This window comes from Denticeps clupeoides, chromosome 20 (assembly GCF_900700375.1).
Source record: "Denticeps clupeoides chromosome 20, fDenClu1.1, whole genome shotgun sequence".
Lineage (NCBI taxonomy): Eukaryota > Metazoa > Chordata > Actinopteri > Clupeiformes > Denticipitidae > Denticeps > Denticeps clupeoides.
The window spans coordinates 475,886-492,692 of NC_041726.1; the positions used below are offsets into that span (position 1 = coordinate 475,886).

At 46.5% G+C, this 16,807-nt stretch overlaps 1 protein-coding gene across 1 annotated transcript; it reads right to left on the minus strand.

The window, feature by feature from the left end:
* Positions 1-3,637: 3,637 nt before the first annotated feature.
* On the minus strand, positions 3,638-16,807 carry LOC114770582 (sialin-like). The gene is made up of 11 exons (XM_028964620.1): positions 16,793-16,807; positions 14,078-14,096; positions 11,328-11,542; positions 10,969-11,202; positions 7,033-7,207; positions 6,493-6,611; positions 6,261-6,410; positions 4,735-4,867; positions 4,036-4,183; positions 3,866-3,956; positions 3,638-3,790 (listed from the first exon to the last, which is right to left on the minus strand). Exons 1-11 carry the CDS (start codon positions 16,805-16,807, stop codon positions 3,638-3,640), a joined length of 1,452 nt encoding a protein of 483 aa, XP_028820453.1.

Below are 16,807 nucleotides of genomic sequence, written 5' to 3' on the forward strand. Positions count from 1 at the left end.
AGGGGACCAACAGCAGGAGTGTTTGAAATCTTGGCACGGGCACAGACGTCACAGGTGTCGACATAGGCCTGTTCATTTCGTCGTCACGATGGCGCTAACAAGACGGAATTCCGGCAGTGTAGCATCATGATGCTAACGGAGACCTGGGTAACACCGGACACAAACGTGGCTCTGCCCGGATTCCAGCTGTTGCGGGCGGACAGAACAAAGGAGAGCGGTAAGAGGAAAGGAGGGGGACTGGCAATGTTTGTGAACGACAGATGGTGTAACCCTGGGCACACCACTGTGAAAGAGCAACTTTGCAGTAGAGACATTGAGCTGTTAGCCGTTAGCATGCGACCATACTACCTCCCCAGGGAATTCTCACATGTAATCGCGATAACGACGTATATCCCCCCCTCGGCCAACGCGGAGGCAGCCTGTGACTCTCTCCACTCTGTGGTCAGCAGACTGCAGACACAATCCTCACGGGCTCTGTTTTTAATATCGGGTGACTTTAATCACGTGTCACTGGACTCCACACTGCCCACCTTCACCCAGTACGTGACATGCACCACCAGAGACAATAAAACATTGGACTTACTGTATGCCAACACAAAGGAGGCATACAGTTCATCACCTCTCCCTCCCCTGGGAAAATCTGATCACAACCTGGTGCACCGTGTCCCAGTGTATGAGCCCTTAGCGCAGGGAGCCAGCAGTCACCTTCACAGTACAGGGATGGTCTGAGGAGAGCGAGAAGGCTCTAAAGGACTGTTTTGAGTTGACTGTGTGGGAGGTGCTGTGTGACAACCTTGGGGAGGACATCGACAGCCTTGTGACATGCATTACTGAATACATAAACTTCTGTGTGGATAACACCGTACCCACCAAGACTGTACGGTGCTACCCAAACAAAAAACCCTGTATTACTACAGAAATCAAGGCCGTCCTCAAGCAGAAGAGGAGGGCCTTAAAATCAGGAGACAAGGAGGAGCTGAAAAGGGTGCAGAGGGAATTAAAAAGACTAATCAGGGATGAAAAGGACAGCTACAAGCAGAGGATGGAAAACCATCTCCAGCAGAACAATGTCTGTGGAGTCTGGAAGGGCCTCAGAACCATCTCAGGCCACAAAGAAAAGAACTCTCTGCCGGTGGGGGATGTGAGGTGGGCAAATGAGCTGAATCACTTTTTCAACAGGTTTGATTCATCTGCCACTGACTCTCCCCCCAAACTGTCCTCTCTGATGCAGCCCTTAACACCTGCTGCAGACACCCCCACCTCTATTCATACCTCCTCTACACCCCCCAGCCCCACCTCTATTCACACCTCCTCTACACTTCACACTGCTGACTGCTCCCCCTCCCCAACCACTGCATCCAGCACCCATCCAGCACACGGCTCCAGCCTGTCTCTCTCAACCATGCAGGTTAGGAGAGAACTGAGGAGGATGAAAGCTAGGAAGGCAGCGGGCCCAGATGGAATAAGCTCAAGGTTTGTCAGGTCCTGCGCAGATCAGCTGTGTGGGGTGTTGGCACACATTTTTAACCTAAGCCTGAAGCTGGGGAGAGTCCCACAGCTCTGGAAAACCTCTTGTGTGGTACCAGTGCCAAAGACTCCACATCCCAAGGACCTCAACAGCTACAGGCCGGTGGCGCTGACATCCCACCTGATGAAGACCCTGGAGCGGCTGATCCTGGCCCAGCTTCGGCCTATGGTGAGCTCATCACTGGACCCGCTTCAGATTGCTTACCAGCCTGGCATTGGAGTGGATGATGCCATCATCCACCTCCTACATCGTTCCCTCTCTCACCTGGAGATCGCTAGGAGCACTGTGAGAATCATATTCTTTGATTTCTCCAGTGCTTTCTCACACAACTCCACCAACTGCTTCCTGCAGAAATTCTCTGATGACTCTGCAATAGTCGGCCTCATCACTGATGGGGACGACAGGGAGTACATGGAACTGACAAGGGACTTTGTGGACTGGTGCCAGCAGAACTACCTCCAGATCAACACTGGAAAAACCAAAGAGCTGGTGGTAGACTTCCGCAGGCACAAACATCCTCCACTGCAACCACTGGACATCCAGGGTATGGCCATTGAGGCATACCTTGGTGTTCACCTGAACAATAAACTGGACTGGACTCATAACACTAATGCACATTATAAAAAAGGGCAGAGCAGGCTGTACCTGCTGTGGAGGCTCAGGTCTTTTGGAGTACAGGGGCCGCTCCTAAAGACCTTTTATGACTCTGTAGTGGCATCAGCCATCTTTCACGGTGTGGTCTGCTGGGGTAGAAGCATCTCCGCTGGGGACAGGAAGAGGCTGAACAGGCTGATCCGGAAGGCCAGCTCTGTTCTAGGATGCCCTCTGGACCCAGTGGAGGTGGTGAATGACAGGAGAATGGTGGCTAAGCTGTCATTCCTGTTGGACAACATCTCCCACCCCATGCAGGAAACTCTGACAGCACTGAGGAGCTCCTTCAGTGGCAGGCTACTGCACCCACGATGTGGGAAGGAGAGGTTCAGAAGGTCTTTTCTTCCAACCGCTGTCAGACTCTATAACAAAGACCTCACAGCTGACCACACATACACAGACAAACACACACACTTGGGCACATTCTGTTAAATTGTTAACTGATTAAATTGTAAATTTGTACATATATATTGATACATATTTATCTTATTTTTTGTGATGCTATTACCTCTGTTTTTGCTGCTATTAACTTCTGCTTCTGTCCACTTTCCGCCGTGACAAGTGCAATTTCCCACTTGTGGGACTAATAAAGGTTTAATCTTATCTTATCTTAATACATTCAATGATGGTGGACTGACGAGAAACCTGATCACATAACGTGGGAGGAGTAGAGAGGAGAGGAGATGAGCTGAATAGGAGAGGTCTTACTCATACCAGGTTAAGTAGAAGCCGAGTCAAATTGACGGATGTCAATCAATGACTGAGCGGCTGGCAGTGGCCATCTTGCCAATTTATAGGAGTCACGATACCTCGTTTCCGTGTTGCTCCCAGTCTAAGTCCCACGATACCCCAGTCCATTTGTTCCTCTTTAAAGAATATTTAGATTAACTTGTAACTTTCTTATTGTCGAACTTGTGTACAGAATCTACAACAGAGTGAATAAAAGGTTGTATTCATATTTAAGGTCCTAATGAACCGGAACTGATCACTTCATCGATGGTAACTTGAAAGCATGTTGTAAGTTGCTCTGGATAAGGGTGTCTGCCAAATGCCTTAAATGTAAATGTAAATGGATGGTATCATGTGACACTTCCGGGTTTACCACCTGAAACTGGCACGTATCTCAGTGAATGAGGTAATTTTTTGCCTTTGGTACAATATATATGCAAATCCTTGTTTTTTTTTCATTTAGAAATTTTCTGACAGAGCTCATTTATTCCCTCAGTCACGTGGCAAAATCACATTACATTTTCAGTATGATGGCAGTTTATAATGCCAGATTATATTAAAAAGTCCTTTCAACCAATCATGTAGAAAATATCTATTACAAAAACAGTATTTGTTATCTGCACAAAAAAAGCAGACGGTTCAGTTGAACTACAGTAAAAATGCTATGAAAGAACAAAACAAGTCTCTTTTGGTACTGTGAACAGTAACCGTATTAATAAATGTGTCGTATCAGCGCTCCATCTTTTCTTCATCGTTTATCAGCTCCTCTTCCACTGCCCACCACTGGATTTTACCACTGCCAAGTGCAAGGAAGAAAAGCGCCCCAAAGACACTAACTCCAGCAGACAGGAGGAACACATTCCTCCAACCGGCCAAGGAGTGCTGAAAAAAACGGGTCTAAGTTACAACTTCCAGGTCAGATTTAAACCTTAAAAACAGGAAATTATGAATGCTTACATCTTTAGCCAAGTAGCCAGCAGCAATGGGAGAAAGTATACCAGGAATGGTCCCAAAAGTGTTTGTGATTCCCAGAAGAAAGCCAGCATAACTAGAAAGTGGGGACAACGTGACCAAATTTAGGGTGAAAAGAGCTAAAAATGGCAAGACGTCAAACACCAGACAAGTACCGAGGTGCAATGTCGATTTGGTTGATAAAAACCCCTGCCTTGCTGGTGCCCCTTATGGTTGTGGACAATGTGAGGCAGGTCACAGCCAGGGCACTGCTGCACCGGGTGTAGCCCACAGCCACCAGGAAGGCGGCTGGTAAGACATGGCCTGTGGAGAGAAAAATGTTTGTCTGAAATTGTTTGCCACAGTAGTCCTTCATTCATCTACTAAAGAATCCGATTTGATAGACAGACATTTACATACTGGAGAGACTCGTGTGGTAGTACCCTAGTGGGTAACACACTTGCCTATGAACCAGAAGACCCAGGTTCAAACCCCACTTACTACCATTGTGTCCCTGAGAAAAACGCTTAACCCTGTGTCTCCAGGGGGGGACTGTCCCTGTAACTACTGAGTGTAAGTCGCTGTGGATAAGGGCGTCTGGTAAATGCTGGAAATGGAAATGTAACTCAGGGTTAAGTGTCTTGCTCAGTGACACAGTGGTAGTAATTCCTGTTTAATCCAGCAATTTTGTGGTCTTCTGGTTTATAGGTTACTTACTTGAATGGTTGTTATAGAACCAATTTTTGACAAATTTAGACTATGGGTTTTGGTTTTTCTATAGGGACTTTGTGAAAATGTATTAAATAATTTGAAATGGTCTATGTGAAGAAAGAGACTAAAGATCTTTATGTGAAGTGAAAGGTGAGCCAAATTGCCTGCAAGAGTGAAGATCTTCCGAACAGCAGTGACACTCATCACCTCCCTCTCCAAGAGGTGATCTGCCACCACGCCTGAGAGGACGGAAAACAGCCAGGCGCCCAGGTAAGGAAGCGCAGAGAGGAAGGAAATCTTTTTGTATGTAGAGGGAAAGAGAAAGGTGAAATGAATGAGGTGTCAACAGCAGCGCCAATAAACACATTCTTGATGTTTCACGGTTTCAGAGCACATAGCTTAGAAATATTGATGTAAATTTATCAAATTTATCAAAATCAATATGAACGACCTTAAGTAAGACAGAGCAACATTTTAATATTTTTTGTGGAGAAAACGCCTGAAATAATCCGATTTGTAGGTTCATACTCTCCTACCAACTTTTCTTCCACTCCACTTCACATCTCTGGCCACCACTTCATGTCTTTCACCCTCACTCTACTTATCAGATCCAAGATTGACCACCATCCACCATTCATTTGACATAACCTTAACTCTGTCTCACCTTCATCTGTATCTTCCTCTGGAAACAGCCACTAACACTCTCCTCTCCTCACTTTCCCTTTCTATGGATCATCTCTGTCCTCTTCCTTCCTCTTCCAATGGAGCATAGAGGAAATATTTAAAACAGCCAATTCTAAAGAAACCTACTGCTGATCATCAACAACAGACCATTGTCTCTTCTCTCATTTCTTTCTAAAGTCCTTGAGAACTGTGTCTACAATCAGCTATCACTTCATCTGTCTCAGAACCACCTCCTAGATCAAAACCAATCTGGGTTTGAACAAGTCATTCTACAGAGACTGCCCTTCTGGGCTTCCTACCTTGATGAGCGATCTTACCAAGTGACTTGGAAAGGATCCACATCTGCTTTAAGCAGACTCTCCACTGGTGTCCCTCAAGACTCAGTACTTGGTCCTCTCCTTTTCTCCCTCTACACGAGATCACTTGGTGAGGTCATTTCCTCACACAGATTATCCTATACCGATGACACAACACTCATCTTCTCTTTCCCTCCATCAGATCTACATGCTGCTTCCAAAATCTCTGCATGTCTAACTGACATTTCATCTTGGATGGCAGCCCATCATCTAAAACTCAATCCCACCAAAAACCAAAGTAATATACATTCCAGCAGACTCTTCACCACATCAGGATCTTGTTATGTACCTCAACAACTCTCAGATCTCTCCTTCTACAACTGCACACAACCTTAGAGTAACTATAGACTACCAACTCTCTTTCTCGATTGCTGATGTAGATTCCTTCTCTACAATATCAGATGGATCCGCCTTTATCTACTAGACTAACTTCTAACTTTCTTATAGTCTGTTTAATTATTGTGTTCATAATTTGAGTCCTAGTGAACCAGAACTGATTACTTCATTTATGGTAACATGAAAGCAAATTGTAAGTTGCTCTGGATAAGGGCGTCTGCCAAATTCCATAAATATAAATTTAAATGTTTGCCAAAAGAACTCCACCTCGAGCACACGGATGTCTGTAATAATATCCATAACACTGATGTCACCTGCTGAAGGTCCAAATGTAGCACGGTGTCCATGTATGTCGGAAGTGAGGTTTGCAAAGTGTTGGAACACATCTGACAGATGATGATCGCCCACAGAGGAACAGAAAACATCATAGAAACCAGAGGGATGGACCAGCCATGTGCACTTTCCTGAAGAACAGAGAGCAAGTCAGGTCTAAACTCGACATTTAACCTTTCCCCCTAATGAATTGTCATAAATATTAATATATACCTGCGAACCAATGGAATTGATAATGTAATTTTTTTCAGGTTCGCTGATGCGGGGATGAGTGCGTGGTTCATCTGACACCAAGACGAACCAAAATACAGCCCAGAGGCATCCGGCACCTCCTGGACATGAAGAAAAACAGTAATTTGTACAACTGAGTAAAAACGTTCAATTCCAGATAATATAATGGCTCTTATAGAAAATTCAAGCTATTAAAATAATTTACATCTCACATATAACCATGCATATTGATTTATTTTTATTTTAAAAGTAAAACAGGGTTGACTGTCTCTGTAAAATTCAGAGCAACATATACATAAAGCATGATGACTACGATGGTAAAGTAAAATCTTTCATGAGAAATAGCTGGGCATCAATCCTAAATCTTTAGTAGTAGGATAGTTGATTGTCGTATTCACAAAAGAAATTAAAATATAAGTCATAAAGACTAAATAAGAATACTTATAGCCCATATTATAACTAATAGCCAATTGACCAGTGAAATATAAAGTTAAAAGTTAAATTATTTAACATGTTCATTACCAAAAATGTAGAAGACAGCAGGCCAGCCCAGGGATTCACAGATGACGCCGGTGACTGGAAAGGCTACAAAGGCCCCAAAATTCGCCCCTGCTCCAGATATAGTCATGAGACGGGATCTTTCCAAAGGAGGTGCCCAGCGAGCCCACATGGTTATCATGGCAGGGAGCATCACGCCCTAAAATTCAAAATTGACATGATTGGACAGGTAGACCATCTGTCCTGTATTCTATACTGGAATTATTATGTTTATACAGAGTTAGTGGTGGACTAGCTGGTAAGGAAAACATGAAATCTAAAGTTGTATTCCCACCATTGAGCAAAGTTCTGTCTCCACTTCCCAAGTGACTTGTACTACACTCACTAAGGTCTTCGTCCACCTCCACCAGCTCCTCCGGCTGGACCCCAAGGTGTTCCCAGACCAGACTGGAGATATAATTTGTCCAGCGTGCCTCCTGCCGCCAGGACATGCCCGAAACACCTCCCCAGGGAGACGTCCAGGAGGCATCCTGACCAGTTGGTTCAACTCAACTGGCTCCTTCTCTCGGTGTGGAGGAGCAGCCGTTCCCGAATGTCCGAGCTCCTCACCCTATCTCTAAAGCTGCGCCCGGCCACCCTACGGAAGAAACTCATTTCAGCCGTTTCAATCCATGATCTCGTTCTTTTGGTCATTACCCAAAGCTCATGACCATAGGTGAGGATTGTGACGTAGATCGACCGGTAAATCAAGAGCCTTGCTTTCTGGCTCAGCTCCCTCTGCATCACTCCAGACACTGCCCCAATCCACCTGTCGATCTCCTGCTCCCTTCTTCCCTCACTCGTGAACAAGATCCCGAGACACTTAAACTCCTCCACTTGAGGCAGGATTTGTCTCCTGACACGGAGAAGGCAAGCCTCCCTTTTCCTGTCGAGAACCATGGTCTCAGATTTGGAGGTGCTGATCCTAATCCCAGCCGCTTCACACTTGGCTGCGAACCTACCCAGCAAGAGCTGAAGGTCAGAGCCTGATGAAGCTAGGAGGACCACATCATTTGCAAAAAGCAGAGACGAGATTCTCTTGCCACCAAACTTGACACCGTCCACACCAAGGCTGTGTGTAGAAATTCCATCCCTATAGGTTATCAACAGAACCGGTAAGGTCCGCCTTACTGCCGGCTATGTGGACAAAAAAACTCGTACTCCTGGAGCGCCCCCCATAGGGTCATAAGCCTTCTTCAACTCCACAAAACACATGTGGATTGGTTGGGCAAACTCCCAAGCCCCCTCCATCACCCTAGCAAGAGCAAAGAGCTGGCCCACAGTTCCACGGCCAGGGCAAAAACCATATTGTTCCTCTTTAATCTGAGATTCATCTATCGACAGGACCCTCCTCTCCAGCACCTTAGAGTAGACCTTTCCAGGGAGGCTGAGGAGTGTTATCCCCCTATAGTTGGAACAGAAAAAAGGGACCACCACCCCAGTCTGCAGAGACATGTCAACCACGACAGCCCTACAACATCCATAGCCATGAGATACCCAGGACACCTCTCATCTAACCACGGGGTCCGCCGTTGTGTAACTGTTTGACTACCTCAGCAACTTCTGCCACTGAGATTGGACAGTCCATACCCAGGTATCCCAGCTCTGGTTCCTCATCGGAATGCGCGTTGGTGGGATTGAGAATTATTCCTTCCACCGCCCAACTATAGCCCTAGTCGACTTCAGCAGCTCCCCATCCCCATTGTAAACAGTGTGAGCGAGTTGCTGCCTTCCTTTCCTGAGTCGTCGGATGGTTTGCCAGACTGCGGCTTGCACAGAAGTCCAATAACAAAACACCTCTTAAGTTCAGATCTGGCGGGCCGTTCCTCCCAACCACGCCCCTCCAGGTCATGCTGTCATTGCCCACGTGAGCATTGAAGTCCCCCAGCAGGACAATGGAGTCCCCAGTCGGAGCACTATCTAGCACAAAAAAGGTGGGTACTCTGAGCTGTTATTTGGTGCATAAGCACAAACCAAAATCAGGACTCATTCCCCGAACCGAAGGCATAGGGAAGCTACCCTCTCGTCTCCCGGGGTAAACCCCAACAAACAGGCTGAGAGTCTTGGGGGTAACAAAATGCCAACCCCAGCTGTCCGCCTCTCACCCGGAGCAACTCCAGCAAAGAAGAGTGTCCAATCTCTCTCAAGGACTTGGATTCCAGAGACAACACTATGGGTCAAGGTGAGTCTGACTGTATCTAGCCGGTACTGCTGTTCTGCCACTGGGGTCACTCCTCTGCCCTCTCCAGTCATCCAGGATACCAACAGACCACATCCTTCATTCGCCGGGCATTCTGGTGGCCATCATTGGACAGGGATGTACAGGCCTACATCATCACCCACGAGGTGTGTGCTCAGGATAAGACACCAACTTCTCAAGCCATCGGTCCCCTATGTCCTGTCCCAATCCCTCCCCAACCCTGGACCCACCTCGCCATAATGTTCGTCACCGGACTCCCAGATGCTGACAGCCTTAAGACCATCCTGATCATAGTAGATCACTTCTCTAAGGCGGTCCACTTGGTCGTCCTGCCTGGTCTGCCATCCTCTGCCACAACTGCCAACCTGGTTTTTCGACATGTCGTTTGCCTCCATGGGTTCCCTGCCTCCAAAGGGACCCCAATTTGTGTTGACTGTGTGGAAGGCATTCTGCCATCTCATCGGTTCCACCTGCAGTCCGTTCTCTGGCTAGCATCCACAAACCAACGGCCAGGCAGAGAATGCCAATCAACAACTAGGACGATACCTGTGGTGCTTTGTGTCAGACCATCAACGCACCTGGCCATGGTACCTCCTCTGGGCAGAGTTGGCTAACAATCAGCCCATTCGAGACCTGCTGTGGATATCAACCTGCCATCTTCACCCACCAGCCCGCAGGGGGGCCCACAGTGGCCCATCAGCTAATTCGTGGCTGCAGATGCAACTGGATCTTCACTTTCACTCGTCGCACCTCCGCCCAGCACAACCATCCCTGGCGATTGCCCTTTCAACGTGTGTGGCTCTCCACTCAAGATCTTAACCTTGGACAGAGTCACACAAGCTGTCTCCTCATTTCATTGGGCCATTTCGGATCCTCAGCCGGCTCAACCCTGTCACCTACCATCATCAACTCCCACCTACCATCCGGGATCATCCCGTCTTCCACAACAGTCACGTCAAGCCCTTCTTCACTTTACCTCTTCACATCTTGCCGGTTCATGTTTGTAAATCAAAGCGGTGGAGATTCGCCAAACTCCTTGCACTTCTCTGCACTAAGGTTTTTATCTCTACCTACAATCGCTCAATTTAGTGTTCCGCCTTGTTGTCATGACAAAATAAAGGCGTGGGTTACCATGTTATATTCTAGGTTTGGTCTAAAAAGAACCCCAGTATGAATCTTACATGCACTAATTATAGGTAATGTCCCCTGGAGTTAAAGGATAGTATATGGAATTTGAACAATTTTGACTCGTGTGGTTGGTTTTTCCCAATCAAGATTCCAGACATAGAACACAACCCAGCTTGTAAATAATTGCTGTGGTTCAGAACACCTCAGGGCTTTGAATTTACATATCAGTGTGTTTAAATGTAAATGCTGTAAATGCTGCAAATACTGCCTAATTCCATTTCAGGGCCACACCCAGTCAAATAAGAAGGTTCTTTTTTAGTCATACTGTGTACAATATATATATATTTTTGGTTTGATATATACCATATTTAATGAATAATGATATCACAGAAAGACAGACAGACAAATAGGTGACTTGGAAGGGGATCACGTCTGCACCTCGAAAGCGCTCTACTGGTCTCTTTCATTGGCTCAGCACTTGGCCCTCTCCTGTTCTCCCTTTACACCAAATCCAGAACTCTGCAGCACAACTTGTTTTCAATCTCTGGATAAGAGCGTCTACCAGATGCTGTCAATGTAAAATGTTCTCTTACCTCTCCAAAGCCTTCGAACACACGCAAAGCAAACAGCCAGGAGACGCCAAGCTGAGCAGCTAAAGGGGTGAGGAGGGTGAGAGCCGCTGTGCCCAGAACGCCCCCACCCAGGAAAATTCTCCCCCCAAAGCGACCAGCCAGATAGCCCCCCGGGATCAGAGTGACCATTTTTCCAAAGTAGAAAGCTCCCAGCAGCATTCCCTGAGTCTCCAGACTCCATGGATAGCGTGGACTCTGTCAAAAAGAAGTAGACATTTTAAATCTGAAAAACATCTGAGTAGTTTTAGAACAAGTTAACAGACTAAATAAAATGCAGCATGAAACGAACAACTAGCTTGAAAAAAAAGAGGAGTTCTCACCCCATCCGGCCCATCTGTTTTCTTGCTGCTGTTACGGTTGTTGGAATGTGCCGGACACTCATGCCCGGTGCTTCTGTTGAGGGACTGATGTGATTCGGTGTCATTGACCATAGCAACCATGGCAACACTGAGATTGACGCGGAGTCCATATTCCACAGCGAATCCGAAGAACATCAGTAGAGCCAGACTGTATCGTGCAGAGCATAACTGCGGAGCCACTGTGAAACATACCAGAAAAATACAGATATTATTGTTTCCTTCTGTGAGGCCACTTCATCAGAAGATTTAGGACGTACCTGCTTCCTTCACAGCCGGCTCCATGTCATTGTTAAGGAGCAGGTCGGTCTCCTCACAGTCCTCCTCGGGGTCAGAGTTTATGGAGATTTGCAGTCATGAAGCGGCCAGTGCAGTTTTGGTTGTGTGTATATTGTTCACTTAACACTGCATCCAATCAAACTTTTCCAAAAATATTTTTGCTGCATTATAGTAACGCTGACTTACCGGGTTACGAGTTCACTCCAACGCATCTGCTCCCCTTCGCCAGGTAACAGAAAGAGGAAGAAAAATGCCAGAGTTGGAGAATTTATACGCGGGAGGAGGCCGGTCCGCCGAAACCCGCTGAAATCACACACCAATTCCGGCCAAACCGCCTGCCTCAAAAGCAACATTAATGGAGGAGCTTCAACTTTAAAATCCCTTCATTTACACATTTTACATTTTATTTCTTAATAATACAGATTTTTTTCGCACACACACATATTTCGCCATATATATTCTGGACCTGTACGTTTTATTTAATTAAACAAGATGAAATCTTGCTGTACTTGCATAGTGACGATGAGATGATGCAAGAAGTGGATCCTTCATGCTTTACACATTCATGTTGTTTAGAAGTCTAAAATAATGTAGGGTCCTCAATGAATGTGACCTTTCACCCCTGGGTGGGGTTCATTGTCACAATGTGCTTTTTAAAAAACCTGCTGGTGTGGTCAGGGAGATAAGACTGTATTCAGATTTAAATTAGTGGCTAAGCAGGTTGTGGAGCCGCTGTGATGCAATGCCATGTTTGATGGAGACACACAGTTTTTGGGGGGCAGTAATTTTTAGACACCCCCTTTGACACCCCACTAACTCTCCTCAGTGACTTCAACCTTCCACTAGCCAAACTCCAATCATCTTGCCTTCTTCCCCTTCGCCACTATTTTTCCTTTACCAACAGCAACATCTCTTCCACAAACAAAGGAGGGAAAGTCCTGGACCTGGTCTTCAGTCGTCCTTCTCCAACTTCCGACCTTTCTTCCACTCCACTTCACATCTCTGACAACCACTTCCTGACCTTCAACCTCACTCTACCAACAGGATCCACAACTATCCCCCATCCAACCTTCACACTGTCTCACCTTCATCATCTTCCAGCATTCTTTCACATCTCCCAACCTCTGACTTATTCTTCTCCTTACCACTAGAGACAGCCACTAACTCTTTCCTCACCTCACTTTCCCTTCCTATGGATCACCTCTGTCCTCTATCTTCTAATCTCAATTGGACTTCTCCCCCTCCCCCCTGGCTCTCCGATACATTGCACAGCAATCAAAGAGTTCTTTGAGCAGAATTCAAGCAAAATACAAGAAATCACAGCTTGACTCAGACCTACAGTATTATGAGAATCTTCTACCTTACTGCTGCTAAAACTGCTTTCTACAGAGCAAAACTGGAAGCCTCTGCCCACAACCCTCTGCCCACAACCACAACATATTCTAATCTCTACTTAACCCTCCAACTCCCCCTGCCCCATCTCCCTAACTGCTGATCATTTTGCCAACTTCTTCACAGGGAAGATTTGAGACATTCTCCACCACAAATCCTACTCTACCCTCTGAAGATTCTACAACTGCCCTAAATCAGTTTTCTAAACTCACATCAGATGAAATCATTCAGATTATATCTACAGGCAATCCAACCACCTGTCCACTACTTTACTTTACTTTACTTTACTCTATTTAGCAGACGCTTTTATCCAAAGCGACTTACAAGAGGAAGACACCAGCAATTCTCGTTCGATTTCTATAGAATATTGAGTTTACAAACTAAGAGCCCTGATAAGGCTCAACTTGTCAGCGTGCATGCTCAGAGATTGTTAGGTGCTAGACGAAGAAAAATTATTTATACATTTTTGTATTGTTTGTGCAATGTGTACGCATGTGCGTGTGTAAGTGTTAGATTTGTCTGTAATATTTTTTGAACAAGAGGGTTTTCACCTGCTTCTTAAAAGTGGTGATGGTCTCGGCTAGTCATGTGGAGGAGGGCAGGTTGTTCCACCAGCCAGGGACAACAACGGAGAACAGAGATGATTGGAATCGGAGACCCCGTGAAGAAGGAATTTTTAGTCTCCTTTCGTTTGCTGATCTGAGAGAGCATGCAGGAGTGTAGCTAGGTAGTATTGTGTTGATGTAGGAGGTAGTATTGTAGCTTCTGTGCAGGGGTGTAGCTAGGTAGTATTGTATTGATGTAGGAGGGCGCAGTTCCATTTACAGCCCTGTAGGCAAGCATCAAGGATTTGAACTCAATGCGAGCAGCTACCGGGAGCCAGTGGAGGGAGGTAAGAAGAGGTGTAACATGGGTGTATTTTGGCTGATTGAAGATGAGACAGGCTGCCATATTTTGGATCATCTGGAGTGGTTTTATGGTGACTGCAGTGGCTCCAGCCAGGAGAGAGTTACAATAGTCGAGTTTGGAGATGTCCATTGCCTGGACGAGGAGCTGCGTAGCCTGTTGCGAGAGAAAAGGCTGAATCTTGCGAATGTTGTAGAGAGTGAACCTGCAGGATCTGGAGATCGCAGCAACGTGATGGTTCAAACTCAGTTTGTCATCTATCCAAACTCCAAGGCTTTTTGCAGATGCCGTGGGTGTTAACAGTAGCGAGCCAATTTGAATTGAAAGGTTTTGCTGAGGGGAATTGTTGCCTGGAAAGATTTTGGATAGGTTGAGTTGGAGGTGTCGCTCAGACATCCATGCCGATATGTCTGAGAGACAGGCCGAAATTTTTGTTGCTATAGTAGCATCTTCTGGTGGGAATGACAGATAGAGCTGGGTGTCATCAGCATAAGAGTGATAGGAGAAGCCATGTGATTGGATGATGTGACCAAGTGAGCGAGTGTATATTGAGAATAGAAGGGGGCCAAGGACAGAGCCTTGTGGAACCCTTGTGGTTACCCTAGAGAGGACAGATGTCTCACCTCCCCATGATACCTTGAAGGACCTGTCGTGAAGATAAGAGGTGAACCAATCTAGTACAGGTGGTGGGGTGACTAGACTGGAGAAGTTTAGACACGTCCGATTCAGAGAGGGGAGTAAAGGAAGACAGTGTCCTGGTTTCAGAGGTAACAGCAGGACGGGGTCTGGGGTTAGGTGGTGAGAATTGTTTGCTAATGTCAGCCACCTTCTCTGTGAAGAGGGTAGCAAAGTCTTCAGATGAGAGAGAAGTGGAGGGGGGAGGATTCAGGAGGCGGTAGTGACAGCAGCAGAGAAGGATTTCAGGAGATATTGATACTTATTAAGTTGAACTGGGCACTTGGATTTCCTCCACTGCCTTTCAGCTGCTCTAAGATGGGTTCTGTGGCGGCGAACCTCGTCAGAGATCCACGGCGAGGATGGAGTCGCACGTGTTGGTTTTGAGGTTAGAGGGCAGAGTCTCTCGAGGCAAGATGTTAGTGTGGAGCAGAGGATGTCTGTAGCACAGTTAGGGTTCTGAATAGAGAGGATGTCTAGGGGGGAGAGCTCAGAGGAAATAGCAGAAGACAGTCGAGTAGGGCAGAGGGTGCGGAGATTACGGCGAAATTGTGTTGAGTGTGAGGTGGGTGTGGTGCGTGCCAGGGGGGATAGTCTGAAGTGAATAAACGAGTGATCGGATAGATGTAGAGAAATGACAGATGTGTTGGCTGTGGAGCATTTGCGTGTAAGTACGAGATCTAGGTGTTTTCTAGCTCTGTGCGTTGCGGGCATGCAGAGAAGTGTGAAGTTGGAAGCAGAGATGAAGTGTTGGAAGTCAGTGGTTTGTGGCTTGAGGAGATCGAGGTTGAAGTCTCCTAGTAGTACAAGGGGCAGTTCCTCATCTATAATGGTGGAGAGAGTTGTGTCTAGTTCCTCTACAATGTTCCCCAGCGGACCTGGAGTACGATATATAGCAACTATGGACATTTTTACTGGGTGTGTAATAGTTATTGCATGGAACTCAAAACTGGTTGTTTGAATAGCAGAAACGGGAGTGAATTTCCAGTCCTTGGAAAAGAGCAAGCCTGTGCCCCCTCCCCTGCCAGTGGGGTGGGGGGTATGAGAGAAGTAGAAGTCTGTGGAAAGGGCTGCAGGTGTAGCGGAGTCGTGGGGGCGGATCCAGGTCTCAGTCAGTGCGAGTACTTGGAGGTTTCGTTCTGTTGCAAAAGCAGGAATGAAGTCGGCTTTGTTGACTGCCAACTGACAGTTCCACAGTCCGAACAAGTACTCAGGGTGGCAAGACGAGGACTGGGAGAGTGTGTGCAGGTTGTGTTGTGGTGGAAATTCTGCCGTCTGGGGAGCTGCAATAAAGGAAGTCAACTGAATTGATTATCCAAGTTTATTTTACCGCTCACGGGGGGACCCACAAGAGAACTCCCCCCCGCTTGATTACAGTTCACAAGCATTTATACATCTGGGGTGTACAAGGTCGAAAAGCAAGCTCGCACCACTTTGGACAGTGGCGCCCATCAACGTCACAGAACCTTTCTTTTATCAAACTTTTGCATCAACAAGGTCAGACCTAAGATACACAGTTGTCTTCTGACTGTTCCATGACCAAAGGTGAAACACGTGGAGAGTCTGGCCTACTAAATTTCGTGGAGTGTCTGGGCCTACTAAATTTTCCTTCCACAGTGTGTGTTGCGTGTTCTGTGTATATTGAATCGAGGAGGGCGTCTGGAGTGAATGAGAGGAATGTTCTGAAAGGACATGATTAGCAAAAAGAAGTAGGAGAAGAACATTAGTGAATTTACCTGTATTTTGGTTTTACTGCTCGGTAGAGTCACGCAGGACGAGTCGCAGGTCTTTACCCAAGTGAGTCTTCACACAAGGGCTGACGCTACCGAGAGTAGTACCAGAAGTACAGGACAAATTGTAAGTGGCTACAGGTGCGGTCCACAGGGCGTGTACCTAGTTCGGGTGAAACTGACGCCGATTGACAACAATAACGATAGCGAAAGCTAATACATTAACTTAGCTCGCCTAGTCACGTCAACAAAAACACAAGCTCTTTTTAAAAACAAGCTAACCCTAGACAGAGTCAAAGTTTATTCACTCACATCTACAGAAACATTACCGCTGTGTCCACTAGATCCAATCCCTTCTGCAACGCTCCAAACCACCTCTCCTGACCTCATCCCTTTCATTTCTTACATCATAAACAGATCAATCATATCTGGCCAAGTACCATCTACCTTTAACCCAGCCAT